Source organism: Cebus imitator, unplaced genomic scaffold, assembly GCF_001604975.1.
Source record: "Cebus imitator isolate Cc_AM_T3 unplaced genomic scaffold, Cebus_imitator-1.0 Scaffold2, whole genome shotgun sequence".
NCBI classification, from domain to species: Eukaryota; Metazoa; Chordata; class Mammalia; order Primates; family Cebidae; genus Cebus; species Cebus imitator.
Window position 1 is genome coordinate 2,710,171 of NW_016107317.1, and position 15,427 is coordinate 2,725,597.

General features: G+C 38.7%; 1 protein-coding gene across 2 annotated transcripts in view; it reads right to left on the reverse strand.

The window, feature by feature from the left end:
• Positions 1-15,427, reverse strand: part of GUCY2C (guanylate cyclase 2C) — an 82,834-nt gene that overhangs the window by 52,643 nt on the left and 14,764 nt on the right. For both annotated transcript variants that reach the window (XM_017528346.2, XM_017528335.2), the window contains exons 5-10: positions 15,265-15,386; positions 13,533-13,629; positions 11,060-11,177; positions 8,422-8,557; positions 6,675-6,760; positions 3,450-3,561 (exon numbers count right to left, since the gene is read on the reverse strand). In XM_017528346.2, coding sequence (XP_017383835.1) covers positions 3,450-3,561; positions 6,675-6,760; positions 8,422-8,557; positions 11,060-11,177; positions 13,533-13,629; positions 15,265-15,386 — 671 coding nt within the window. The remainder of the gene's footprint in view (positions 1-3,449; positions 3,562-6,674; positions 6,761-8,421; positions 8,558-11,059; positions 11,178-13,532; positions 13,630-15,264; positions 15,387-15,427) is intronic.

Sequence of the window (15,427 nt, forward strand, 5' to 3'; positions counted from 1 at the left end):
AAAAAAAAAAAAAAAAAGAAAAGAAAAGGTACAGACTCCTGTACCCTCACTACCTGCCTAAATAATTTCTTTTTAACTCTTGTATTATTGCTTCATTGGTAAAATTTAGAGCTAAATATAGTAGCAGTTAAGCATTGAATAGCCCTGGCTAACCGAGGTTTTTAGTTAACTGACAGAGAAGTAAAGTTGCTCAGGATAATATAATGTGCCTGTAGGAGATAGTATGAATATTTAATTTGATTTGTTTTAAGTAAAGAGAGCTTTCTCAAAAAGTACTTTTTGAGAAGTTCAGCACTTTACAAATCACAGACCTATTCAATTGCCAAAATACCATAGAACTTTAAGGAAATATATTTAAAACACTAACATTGTCACTGACAGTATAGTTAAAGGAAAATGAAAAAAATATTTTGAGCTCAAAAAGTTACAAAAGGAAGAAGTTGAGAATTGCAGAAGCCCATGAGAAAAGAGATAAATTTCAGAAGTCAAGTTTAGTTTGCTAGATATAGTGAACTCCAAGTTTCTCTTCAAAGAATCAGTATGTCAATATGTTCAGCTCTCTTATTCTTTAATTCTTCATTTTAAAGTTTAACTTCCTTGTAATTTGAGTAAACAATCTTTCCCACCAGTTCTAATCAGTAGTTCACATCTGTTACCCAGGTCCCCGGCTTCATCCTGACTCATCCTAGTGACCTGCTTTGATCACCTGCTCTGGTCACCTGCTTTTACCTGAGTCACCCCTGGTCACCTCCTCTGACCTGTCCCGTAATCGTCCTTCCTGCCAAACTACCCACCCCGCCACTCTAGCTCATACCCCTGCTCTCTTTAAAATAGCCAATTGGATTAGCTTAGATTGTGTGGTCTGACCATAGCCAAAGGGGAGCAACACAGCAATAGGGGCTACCTGTGTCAGGAATTAGATCCCCTTCCCCTCTCTCATCCAGGTGTGTGCCCACCATTGCTCCGTCTGTGTGACATACCCTTCTATAGAAGTAAATAGATTTGCTGAGAGAATTTATATTTGAGTGCTACTTTTTTTGCAGCACCAAAAATTTACATTTAACAGGTTTAAAACGAGAAAGGTTGAAGATAGTTCCAGAAATAGTTTTAAAAGCTTATTAAATAAAATTCGACATTAAAATTAAAATTTACTGCAATCATAGCAGTAAATCTGAAGTCAGCTCCGGATTGCTTATTGTCTAGAACAATGCGATTTTCACCCCTGCTCCTTCATTGTGTTACTCAGCTGCTCATGCCTGTTGGATAAAAGTACAGGAATCATTTTGGACTAAATTTGACTCATAGAGTGAAAGAAAACTAGAAAGGTAGGTATAGCTCTGACACAAGGAAGCCCTTCAAACCAGAAATGTTTCCTTTATATCAGATCAAACTTTCAGAGTGTCTGGCTGTAGAGCAGGGCTAGGATAAAAATATTTGTAGCTTATAGGCCAATGCGGTGGCTCATGTCTGTAATCCCAGCACTTTGGGAGGCTGAGACAGGTGGATCATGAGGTTAAGAGATCAAGACCATCCTGACCAACATTGTGAAACCCTGCCTCTACTAAAAATACAAAAAAATTAGCTGGGCATGGTGACACACACCTGTAATCCTAGCTTTTCAAGAGGCTGAGGCAGAAGAATCATTTGAACCTGGGAGGCGGAGGTTGCAGTGAGCCGAGATTGTGCTACTGCACTCCAGCCTGGTGACAGAGCGAGACTCTGTCTCAAAATTTATATATATTTGAAGCTTATAACTTTTAATACTTATTGAAAATAATGGACTAATACAGAGTCATTGTAGAAATTTTGGAAAATTCAGAAAAATAGAAAAAAGCAAAAAATATCTTCCAGGATCCCGTCACTCAGAGGACACCACTCTTAACAGTTTAACATACTTCTTTCTAGCCTTTTTCTATACATGGTTTTACAAAGTTAGAATCTCATTAAATAAAAAGTTGTATTTTTCTATTACTTAACATCATAAGTTTTCCCATGTCATTTAACCTTCCTTGTAAATAATTATTTTTAATTGGTTGCTGGATGCTCCATCTCTGAATATATCATAATTTTCTAAATTGTTTTTTGAGGCAAGGTCTTGCTCTGTCATACAGGCTGGAGTGCAGTGGCACAATTATGGCTCAGTACAACCTCCACCTCCTCGGCTCAAGCGATCCTCCCACCTCAGCCTCCTGAGTAGCTGGGACCACAGGTATATATGACTATGTCCACTAATTTATAAATTTTTGTAGAGATAGGATCTCACTATGTTGCCCAGGCTACCTTGAACTTCTGGCCTCAAGCAATCCTCCCACCTCAGCTTCCTAAAGTGCTGGGATTACAGGCATGAGCCACCATACCTGGCTCTAAATAATTTTATTGATAGTGTTTTCCCTCTTTTTTTTCAATCTTTGGGCTAAATATCTGTCCAGATTTAAGACTTTTTTCTAAAGATAGATTAGTCACATGGAATTACTGCTCATTATGGCAAGCCCTGGCCAAGCCAGTCATGGATGGATTGTCCTGAGACCTCATTGCCCAGAACATCCTGACTGGCCCTGCCTGCTGCTGTTGGTCAGTGTGCAGCTTGCATGGGTGAAGGCTGGCCAAGTCATGTTAGGGCTATTCATAACATGATAGGACCTAATCTTAAGTAGGTGGGTAGCTATCAATGCAACCCAAACATGTGTCCAGGGGGGAATATAGGAGGCTGTAAAGGCCAGGATCACTGGTCACCCCCCAGCCTGATATGTCAAGTATTTCTTGCTGAAAGATACATCCTTTGAGATTATTGCAGCAAAATGTAAATGGAGTAAGAATATATGTCTCTGTGCTCATTTTTGACAGTTGTCAAATCTGGTTTTCTGTGGAATAATTTATGTCAAATGGTAAGACATATTTTAACGGTAGGTATAGCTAAATTAGAATAAGAATATTTTTTGTGTGTTTTCTGAGACAGGGTCTTACTCTGTTGCCCAGGCTGGAGTACAGTGGAACAGTCATAGCTCACTGCAGCCTCAACTTCCTGTGCTCAAGTGATCCTCCCACTTCAGCCTCCCAAGTATCGGGAACCACAGGTGCACACCACTATGCCTGGGTAATTTTGTTTGTTTGTTTGTTTATGGTATTTTTGGTAGAGATGGGGTTTCACCATGTTGCCCAGGCTGGTCTCAAACTTCTAGGCGTAAGCAATCTTCCCACCTTGGCCTCCCAAAGTGGTGGGATTACAGGCATAAGCCACCGTACCTGGCCAGAAATATTTTCATTGAATCAGAACTGTAGTATCATTAATTGTGCAGGGAAGTAAAGACCACATTTACAAACCCAGCAAAACGAACTGGGACAGCAGACAAAACACAACAAAAAGCATAGGCGAATTACATAAACAAGAGTTTACTTTTCTTACCAGGAAAACAGTGTCAGAGAAAGAACATTCTTTAGGAATATCTTACCCCGGCCTGGAATATCATTAGGAAGTTTAGAGTTCTTCCAGGTGAATGTGGGGCTCATATCCTTAGGGTAGGTCTGATTTTCATGGGTATCATAGGTCAAAAGCACCTTGTACTGTGTCCGGGCACAAAAAAGAAAAAGGAGGAACAGAAAAACCTTTTAGAACAAATTCTGATGAGATTAATGATCTGCCCAATGACACTTGATTTCCTTAACACTTAGTGCAAAAAGGCAATTGTTAACCAGCTAGTTGGGATCATTTACTGGTTCCCAGCATGAACACAGATGTAAGTTCAGATGGACTGATTAGTTTCCTATTGCTTTATGTCCATACACTACACCATTAACCCCTGTCTGCCAGCACAGATTCTGTAGGCCTTTTGTGAACTAATTCAAATCTTTCATTTTAAAAATGTTAAACTAGAGGCCAAGAAATATGAAATGGCTAGCTCCAAGTCACATGGCAAATGAAACACTAGTGTTTTCTGCAATATTGTTGCTTTTGAAAAAAGCTCTCAAGAAAATGCAGCAAAGCTAAAATCCATTATGTCATTTTGATACATGTCAAGGGGCCCTGAAATAACTACATTTCTTAACTTCCATCAGTTATTTAATTTTCTACTCTCTTCTATTCCTTGGCTCTAATATGCTTTCTTATACATGACATGAATTCATTTATAAAATAAAAGATTTCATTTTCAAGTAATTTGTCAATGGAAACAGTAATATATCCTTAAATTACTGCTGCATATATTGAGTCAATTTTGTAAAGGAGATCTGAAGAATGACTGACGTGGTTTGGCTGTGTCCCCACCAAAATCTCAACTTGAATTGTATCTCCCAGAATTCTTATGTATTATAGGAGGGACTCCAGGGGGAGGTAATTGAATCGTGGGGGTTGGTCTTTCCCCTGCTATTCTTGTGGTAGTGAATAATCTCATGAAATATGATGGTTTTATCAGGGATTCCCCTTTCATTTGGCTCTCATTCTCTCTTGCCTGGTACCATGTAAGATGTGCCTCTTGCCTTCCACCATGATTGTGAGGCCTCCCCAGCCATGTGGAACTGTGAGTCCATTAAACCTTTGAAAAAAAATTTTTTTCTCTTTTTTTGGGGAAGAAAAGGAGGTTTAATTTGATTTAACAGTTCCACATGAATGGGGAGGTCTCAAGATCATGGTGGAGGGCAAAGGGCACTTATTACAAGGTGGCAGCAAGAGAGAATGAGAAAGACGCAAAAGCAGAAACCCCTGATAAACCCATCAGATCTCGTGATACTTATTCACTATCACGAGAATAGCACAGGAAAGACGAGTCCACATGATTCAATTACCTCCCCTGGGTCCTTCCCACAACATGTGGGAATTCTGCCAGATACAATTTGAGATTTCAGTAGGGACATAGCCAAACCATATCAATGACCATCCTTCTAAATTTACCACTGTACCCTTAAAATGTTCTGAACAACAATGTTATATTTTCTTTTAACTTTTTTTTTTTTTTGGAGATTGAGTCTCGCTCTGTTGTCCAGGCTGGAATGTAGTAGCATGACCTCAGCTCACTGCAACCTCTGCCTCCGAGGTTCAAGTGATTCTCCTATCTCAGCCTCCCAAGTAGCTGGAATTACAGGCACGCACCACCATGCCCGGCTAATTTTTGTATTTTTAGTAGAGGCAGAATTTTACCATGTTGGCCAGGCTGGTCTGAAACTCCTGACCTCAAGTGATCTACCCACCTCGGCCTCCAAAAGTGCTGGGATTCCAGGCAGGAGCTATTGCACCCAGCTCAGTTTCATACTTTCATAACTTTACTCTTTCTTTCTGTCTTTTTCTTTTATATTGGGATGTGGCATATTGAAACTCTAATGAGGCCTATCCTAGATATAGATTATCATCCTTCTAGCCTCATATTTTGAGAAACTATCTCTGGTTTCCCCAAATATACATGTTATATAGCACAACCGATGGTATTATGTTATTGAAAAACTCAACCAAATTTGCTTTTAGAGAGAATAAATGCACAGAACATTTTCCATTTTGAAGTGTGGTTATGAGACTGACATTATATCTCACCACATGTTTCTGCCTGTCTCTATGAAAGGCATGGGCATCATTCCAGATGCAAATAACTCAGAGAGGAATGCACGTGCTTTTGTAATCATTATTAGTAACCAAAGTATTGATGGGATCTTATGTTAAGGTATTCTTGTGGAACGTATGTTAAACATAACATTATATTAAGGGTTCAATATAGTATCAAGAAACTATGAATTACATTTATGGAATGCTGCTAGCAAATTTCTGGTTTAGCTTTCTCAATCTGGACATCTTTTCTCTAGCTTTTCACATTTGCCATTGGAGATATCTTTTGCAAAGCTGGGTTGATACACATATTTAATATATGACTTAGGATGTCATAACACTCACATTGGAAAATGAGAAAATGAATACATTTTATGTTATGTCAGGACCTGACCTCCTAAAAAAAACCTTTTTACTGACCAGTCGGTTGGCTGGAACAGTGGCTTTTATAGTTTGGATGGATACAGCATTGGATGACTTGAAGGCAGGTTTCTTTTTTTTTTTTTTTTTTTTTTTTATTAAATGCTGACCAGCCATCAATGGTATGCCAGATAAGAAGCTAAGCATTGAAGAGATAGGAAGGTGGGTAGACCCATTTCTTTCCTTTAAAGAATTTACCATGTAGGTGAGGAAAAAAGAAAAGACAATGAATATAATATGAATAAAAGCATGCATTATAGGGCTGCTTATGTGGGGCTCAGGTTTACACATTTATGATTTTCCTGAGAATTCAAATGGAGACAACAGGGAATATTTCATCGAAATTTTTAATTGTGAAAATGAATAAACAATTCTTAGGAAAGACTTATGATCCTCTTATTTGTATCACACCAGTACTCTGGTCGTTATATTATGTAATTTATTCTGGGTGAATATTTAAAATAGCTTTATATATCTATATAAATATAGATATATAGGTGTAGGCATATTAATAGGAAATAGAGTGGATATTCTGAATAAGAAGTCTTATGGGTCAAAATGCTTAAGGAATACTCTCCCAAGTGGGGCATAATTGTGAAGTTGAAATGAACTGCCTTGAGATCCTAAACATAATTTCTCGAATTCCTTTGCTAGTGCTCCCCTGCCAAGTTATCCCTCCTCACCCAGCCACAGCACCCTGCATTTTCCGATAAGCAGTGAGACGTACTTGCTTGGTGTCCACAGAGGTATACAGAAGCACCATGGTACTGTCCACATCCCCAACATTGTCCAAGGTCACTGAACCTTTATACCCTAGGGCAGGATCAGAGTCTGTTAGAGGCTGTTGTTGATTTTTGCCTGACAGATTCGTTGTATCATGACAGAGTGTAAAATGGATTCGAATACCTCTGTTTCAAATTTACTGAAAACATTGTTGGCATTAATAATCTAATCACATGGCACCTGGATTGGCTTCTTGGCCCAGAGATCTCCGGAGAAAATGTTTATGGGAGGTGTAGTTATTTAGACAAAAAGAAAAAACTTTTTCATTGCATTTCGGGTGACACTAAGTGTAATGAGTCAATAAGTCCCTTGTTTATTAGTGATATATTTTTGCTAAGAATATTTCCTGAACTGCTAGCATTGTGTATAGGGTCACTGTACAATCTTAACATAGATTGTAGGAAGGTCAGAATTTTTTCACTATCACTCGTTTGCTGAAGACATTGAAGAAAACTGCTTACATTTTCTGAGTTTCAGTTTTGTCATCTATGAAATGGCAATACAAGATAAACCTATTTACGTTAAAAAAAGTGATCAAATTAGTAACTTCACATGGTTCAATGTAACAATAAACTTTTACTTCCTGTTTACTGTATACCAGGCTCTGTGCTAAATGATTTATATGCATTTTCATATTCTCCCTGGAATATCATGATATAGAAACTATTATTATCTCTGTTATATTGATGAGAAATAATTTATTTAGTCAGAGATATTAAGGGTCACACGGCTGGTAGGTGGCTGGAACAAACACTTGTTTGTTTCCTAGTTAAATGTTGAGCCAAATGGTAAGCCTGTGCTAATGCTATTAAAATGCTCAACCCTGGTCATGGAAGTGCGGCAATTAAGAATGCATAGAGAGTGCCTGGTAGAACTTGGGACACATGGGATGATCAACAAATGACTATCTCCCTCCCTGCATCTTCGGTGAAGCAGAAGTGATCTCTCCTTGCCATTGTCATACACCATAGCCACTGGTGCAGTCCTAAGTCCTAATGCTGGGCATCTGCTGCCCTCCGAAGCCTACAGAGGAAGTCGTTTACTCTGCAGTAAAACAAAGGTTTCACTGAGTAAGATTCTGAGGCAAGTTAGAAAGGGCAACTGTAATTTCTCTTTGACTTAATATACACTACATTTAGAGGAAAATTTCTTCATAGTTTCAGGATGAGATCTGGGATATGAAAGGTAAGAGTTTCAGTAGGGGCTTGTGGGAAAGGGCAATGTTAACCCATGCAGTTCAGGAGGTTTGTGTTGTCTTGGGGGTGGTATGATTTTGTGGGGTTTTGCTAGCTAAAGGTTAAATATAGGGTCTCAGATCCTTGAAGGATAGAAAAGGAGATATGGAAGGACCCAAATCAAACTGCAAATATTTATCCTCTGGTTAGTCTCCAAGCACAGTCAGGACATCACTGCTCAAAACGCCTTATCATGAGCTTGTTCACAAGTACAGAACCTGAGCTACCTTCCCTTTCTGTGATATCTAAAGATTCTAAAAGACTGAAGCATAAACTGGGGTTCAGTTATCAATAAAAGCACCCTCAAAGTTTATGTAATGATGTTTGCATCCAGTTGAATTTCAAAGGTATTTTGCTGTGGAATCATCTATTTCCAAACCCTCTTTGTTGCCCCAAATCCACTAAGAAAGCCCATATTTTTCACCTTGGGGTTATTTGCTCTTATTAAACCAGTACCTTGAAAAGTGAGGTTCCTGAAAGCATGAGCAAATTCAGGGGTGGTAATATTGTCTCCCTTTTCAAGAAATATCTGTAGCATGTGTCCAAAGAGCAGGATTCCATTCAAATAGGCAAGAGCAAAGTCTCGTTTTGTCTAAACAAAAAAGGAAACTATTAAAACGAGTTTTTCAAAAAAGAACCTGGTCTTCAGCCTAGAGCAAAGGTTGCTAGGATCAGCAGGATAACTGGAAAGTTAAAAGGATATCAGGGGAATTGGAGGGATGTCATTAAAGGAAACTTTTAGAAAACTCTTCCTTGGATGCCGGGAGCAGTGGCTGACATCTGTAAACCCAGCACTTTGGGAGGCTGAGGCGGACAGATCACCTGAGGTCAGGAGTTTATTAGCCTGGCCAACATGATGAAATCCCATCTCTATAAAAATACAAAAAAAAATTAGCCAGGTGTGATGGCACACACCTGTAATTTTAGCTACTTGGGAGGCTGAGGCAGGAGAATTACCTGAACCAGGGAGGTGGAGGTTGCGGTGAGCTGAGTTCACACCACTGTACTCCAGCTTAGGTGACAGAGTGAGACTCTGTCAAAGAAAGAGAGAGAGAGAGAAAGGAAGGAAGGAAGGAGGGAAGGAAGGAAGGAAGGAAGGAAGGAAGGAAGGAAGGAAGGAAGGAAGGAAGGTGGGAAGGAAAGAAAAGAGAAAGAGAGAAAGAAGGAAAGAAAGAAAACTCTCCCTTGGGCCAGTTTTCTTTATGATCCCATGTCACAGTTCTGTCTCCTCCTGGAATCAGTAAAATGAGAACACTGCCTTAGGGAAGTAACTATGAGCAGTTAGGCTTCCTTTCCATGATGAAAAAATATGAAAATGCAACCAAGAAAAGCAACGTAAAGCATTTTTATAATTCTTAAAGATTTTATATAGAAATAATGTTAGCTTGTAGTTGAATGTTTTTATTCAAGTGCAAAAGAGAAACCCAAAAACTAAAAATCAAAAACAATCCCTGCATTTAAGAATTCTGAATGGAGCATGAGCAGTTTTGACTGGATGGTACCACTGAACTTGCTTCGAATACAGTTCTGACTGGGTGTTACTTCATGCCCCAAATGTCTGCCCTGGATAAAATAACAGAGAGGGTAAGAACTGCTCTGACTCTGCAGCTCGTGCATGGGGACCTTTACAGGGCTGAGCGATGAATTAAAAACGCTTGCTGAACTGAGACCAAGTGGGTTCTATTGCCTCGGGCATATTTGACTACCCATTTGTAAAGAATTATACTTTTGCGAGAACTTTGAAGATGGTCAAGTGATATCTGGATATTATACCCAGAATTACATTTGCTGGAAAAATAAAACGCTTTCATTGGTTTCAGTTTCTTTTGCTGAAATCATTTCATGAGGTAAAAAGAATCCAGTTAAGACCCAGCTCCTAAATAGGCTGCAGTTTCTAATTTTGGCACCATCACAAACTGGAGGACTTAGAACTTCTAGTTGGGAAAAACTGTGACACCCCCAGAGGTATCCATCTTTCTTTCTTTTTTTTTTTTTTTTCTTGAGACGGAGTTTCGCTCTTGTTGCCCAGGCTGGAGTGCAAGGGCGCGATCTTCGCTCACCACAACCTCTGCTTCACAGGTTCAAGCAATTCTCCTGCCTCAGCCTCTCAAGTAGCTGGGATTACAGGCATGCGCCACCACGCCTGGCTAATTTTGTATTTTTAGTAGAGACGTGGTTTCTCCATGTTGGTCATGCTGGTCTCGAACTCCCAACCTCAGGTGATCCACTCACCTCGGCCTCCCAAAGTGCTAGGATTACAGGTGTGAGCCACCACGCCTGGCTGGTATCCATCTTTCTTTGCAGCTTTTTCTGGCCCTTGACTTGCCATCCTAAAGTTGTTTAAGGTCATAAGCATTGCCCCTTCCTCCTCCTCCCATCCTGGCCTGCTCTCAATGGTTTGTCTCTGCAGGCAGAATACATCTAATAGGTTTAATCATAAGTACAAGGACTGACAAACCCCAACATACTGTTAGAGTAAGGAGTCCTGCATTATAATAAGGTGACCATGATTTATTGTCCAAATGGAGGCTCTTTTTTTCTGCACAAATGCCAAACCAGATAGCATTGTGGGATAACAAGAATAAACCAAAATTCTCCTGGACAAATTTGGACAATGGTCAACTTAATTATAATGGAAGACAATGTCTTAACCTAGGAATACATGTTTCTAAAGGTAGGATTTTAATATCAGTGACAAGAAAATTTTGCTTTAGGATGTAGAGAACTTTCCAGCAACCTTTCCCTTATTTTACATTATTTAATTTCTACCTCCTATAAGATTGATCCTCAATAGTAGGGCTTCTTCCTGTCTTTCAATATTGTTACTTTCATCTCAATGTTCAGATGTGCCCACTGTTATTCTACTCTATAGTCTAGTGGAGTGACCTATAGTTAAGAGCTTTGATAGGGATCCTGCTGTTTCAAAAGGCTGTACCTGTAGTTGGTGTCATTTAACATTTGTTGAGTGAATTGGAGCAAGTAAAAATAATTGCTCATTTTAGAATTTGGGTCTTAAATGGAGAAAAATTATCTTACCCTTGACAGAGAAAATAATAATATATCATTTATACTATAACATAAAATAATGGCTTACTGGTGATAGATTCTTGGAGAGAGAGCTATTTAGGAGGGAATTTCCAGTAGACAGTGTCAGAACAAGGACATTTTTCATATAGTCAGGGGCTATGACATTGTCCTCGAAGTACTGGTCACTGTAATAAAAAGCACAGGTTCCTCATGAAAATTAGGAAAAATAGAGATGCATCTTCTACAATTCACACAAATGATACCGTCATCCTTGAAAATAGTTTAAAACATTTTTTTCCATTAATCTGAAAAACTTTCTACTTTCCCCAGATAGGATTGTTTTCTTCTGTGCTTGCTAGGTTAAACAAGAGAATTTAAGCAATTGTGGTTAGCATACACACAAGGAAAGGAAAATGAGAATACAGGTATTTCCTGATTTCTTTGAGATTTTGGGGGGCTGTGGACATGCGAACGCATGCTTGCTTTTAAGGCTTGGTTTATAGGTAGAAACTTTCTTTTCTTTAAATGCTTTTAGCAATTTAGAGATATTGAGACATGGTAGAGAGAAATTTCATCACTAAACTTATGTTTTAGATGATGAAACATAAGCATAAAAAGACTAAACATCTAACATTGTAAGCTTCTTGATATATGGAACATTAGCTTATTGATTCTTGTATCCCCAACTCCTAGACAGTGCCTGGCATGTGGTAGACTCTCAGTACTGTCTAAGGTTGCTCTGCAAATGCTGTGGTTTCTAAGCTTCCTATTATGTGGAAGTTTGAAAAGAATCTGATATGTCTGGACTGCTGCAATTAGGGTGACCATTATTTAATGTTTTTTACTTAAAAACATTTTTTTAGGAGACAAGGTCTTGCTACATTACCTAGGCTGGTCTTCAACTCCTAAATTCAAGCTATCCTCTCACCTCAGCTTCCCGAGCAGCTGGGACAACAGGCCGAACCACTGTGCCCAGCATGTTTAATATTTGAACACATCTACCATGTGCTAAGGACTGTATTGGACATTTTACTCCTATTATCACAGTAATTCTAGAAGTACCCCTATGAAGAGGACACTTTAATACTCATTTTACAAATGAGAAGATTTAATCTCAAACTGCTAACGAAAATCCAAGAGTCAAAACAACCAGAAGTGTCAGAATTAGAATGTGAACACATTATGTCTAATTTAGTCTCATGATCTTTTCAAAACATAGCCAGGCATCCTTTGGGAACAGTGACAGAGGAATGCCAGCACTTTGGCAGCTGATTGAGGATTTGTGAAAGTAAAATTATACCAACCTGGCTACACTAAGGACTCCTTCCAGGGGCAAAGCAGCTAGTGAAATCAATGTGGTTATTGGAGTGAAATATTGACAACTCTGCCCTCTTTCCTGTATTTCTGTAGTTAAGAGGCTAGTTGGTCAGTTAAATTACCTTCATGAACATCTAGCCATCAAACAGGACTGCAGTTCCTATACTTCATTTCCGTTCATGCTGTGAGAAGTATGCTTAGTGTGGGTGAAATGATGAGGCGAATATGGGAAAGATCTAGACAGCAACAGCCTCTGGTCTGAATACAGACAGGTAATGATTAATGGTCCAGTCAGATAAGTGAAGTCATGTGATCTAGTTGCTGGGGACAAGGGGCATGGGCATGGCAGTGACACCTTCTTCAAGCCTAACCTGACTCAAATATACCTCGGCACAGCTCGTTAGTGGGGTCTCCAACCATATCAGAGAATCAGTGATAAAAAAAAGATGGGATATGATCAAAGGTGCTTTCTACTCTCCAGAAGTTTTTCTCTTTGGTCCAGATAAGTGTGGAGGAAAAGATCGCCACCTAGTGACTACACCACAGAGAGTGAGGAATAATTGTATATATCAAACTCATACAACTGAAACTTCAAGCTTATCAGAGGTGGCTGGAGGAAAAGTGATTTAGGACCAAAGGCCATTAGCAACTGAAGGATAAAAATGGGGCTGACATTACCAGGAAGAATATTATTGAGTCTTTCGTTGATTTAATTATTTCCTGGACCAACACTTTAAAATCAGGCTAGAGATCAGGATTTTATGTTTTTTCTTTCTTTCTTTCTTTCCTTTTTATATTAGAGATAGGGTCTCACTGTGTTTCCCAGGCTGGTCCGAAACTCCTGGACTCAAGCAAGCCTCCAGCCTGGGCCTCCCAAAGTGCTGGGATTACAGGTGTGTGTGACCACACCCAGCCAGGATTCTCTGTTGACTCAGCAGGCCTCACAGATAAATGGACATGTGTGTTTAATGGGGCTATAATAAAACGTTCATATTTATAAATAATGACGGTGTCAAAGGGCTGCATCTCTGCTGAGGCCACAATTAATTAAATAAAAATGAGGGTGTGATGGAGAAGAAATGAAACTTTGGTTCAGATATTATCATCATACTTAACCCCATTAGGGATTGTGCAAAGCAAGAGAAAAGAGAATGTGCCTTCTGGAAATCTTTGGAATACCTCCTTTTTGAAAGGAGGAAGGTTCTTTCAAATGCTATACCTACTTGAAAAGATCCACTAGAATAATGACAACGTCTTCAGGCACTGCTCGGTCACCCTTCAGCCTGTTGAGGAAGTCTGGGCCACCACACATAAGAATCACTGGAGGAGAGAAGGTAAGACAAGGAGAGAAATATATGACAGTCTACAGACTAACAGGGAGGGAGCCAGTTGCCTGAATTTAAACCCAGTATGTTCATGTTAATTTTTTTAAAGATAAACTCCAATTCCTTAAATTTCTCCTTTCTTTTTTTTTCATTTACAATTATAGAGTCAGAATAGAGCTGAATGGGATCTTTTTAAAAAAATCATCTAGTCCATCATTCTTTTAATTTTATAGATTTAAGGAAGCTGAAGCCAAGATGCCAAAAGGTCAAAGAACTAGCAGATGACAAAGATTGCTCTGACAGTCAAGTTCAGAGTTTATTCCATTATGCCAGGCTGGAGTAATTACAGAATGTGTTTTAATAGATAAGTGAAGTAGACCTCACCAGTTGTCAAAGAGGTTGAAAAAGATATTATAAACATGAGAATTGAGAAGAATTTATAAAGCCTCCCTCAGCAACTTGGGCTTTATCTGTAGCCTCTTAACTCAAAATTCCATCTTATTTACTCCAGTGCCATGGTCCAATCTGAAGTCTACCACTGATTTCTGCCAGCTGATTTCTCCCGAATGCACAGCTTTATGAGTGAGAGGAGTTGGGGGAGACATCGTTAGACCTTTTTAGATGGTGTGCTATGCTGTCCTGTTGAATTGTAAACTCTTTAGGGACATAAATACTTATGTATTTCTTTCCCGCCATGTCTTGGTTAATGTTTTTGCAACTGGTAGGTCATTAATATAGCAAATGATTGATAATGGCAATAAATGATAGTTTGAATGATATCAGGCAATCCATCAAGCAGGTATCTTCCCTTGTAGAAAATTCCCACAACTGATTCCTTTGCCCCTGATATATTCTTGTTTGTAGAGAGAATTCTGTGGAAAGTGCAACAAATCCCCTAATATCTTAGTAAGGATGATTTTTTTTATTTAAATAGGTTTTTGGGGGAACAGGTGGTATTTGGTACATGAATAAGTTCTTTAGTGGTGATTTCTAAAATTTTGGTGCACCCATCACCCAAGCAGTATACACTGTACCCAAAGTGTTGTCTTTTATCTGAGGAAAATTTTTTATCCAATTAGGCTTTCATACTTGGTATCTAGCTGGGAAATCACTGGACAGGTGAGATACAGAAAGATTAGGAAAGTAAGATAATCTTTGCTTACCTTGTAATTTTTTATAAGGCTATATAATCAATAAATTCATCTTCCTGGTCACCAGCGGGACTGGGGTTCAGAATGTGTGAAGACAAATCCAATAATATGTTGGATTGAGGTGAATTTAAAAAAATAGTTTGCTGAGGGTGGGTCATGATATCATTTGGGTTTATAAAACCTGGATTTTTAGCATTATCATTATTATATTAATATTACTCAATAATGCTTTTATATCTTCTCTCAGAGGATAAGGTTTTTAGTCAATTAAAGCAACAATATAATGAAGTTGCATGCAATTATGGATCTCCCAAAATATACAAAATATGTATGAGTAATGATAGCTCTGCAGTGGAGGATTTGTTGAAATGACTTATAAAGAGGTGGTAGTCACAAAGAAGAAATTAGCAAAAAAAAAAAAAAAAANAAAAAAAAAAAAAAAAAACAAACAAAAAAAAACTATCTTCATGTCTTCTTACCATTGCTTTTCCTGTTGTGGTCCATCAAGATATTGTGAAAGTCCTCATCTTGTCTTAACACCACCTTAAAGCTAAGTTCCTGGGAAAAATAGGAAACGCTGGCCTCCAGAGCATTGAGGTACCTGGAACAGGTAAAGGAGAAACTAAGAAAACAGCTTAGTTC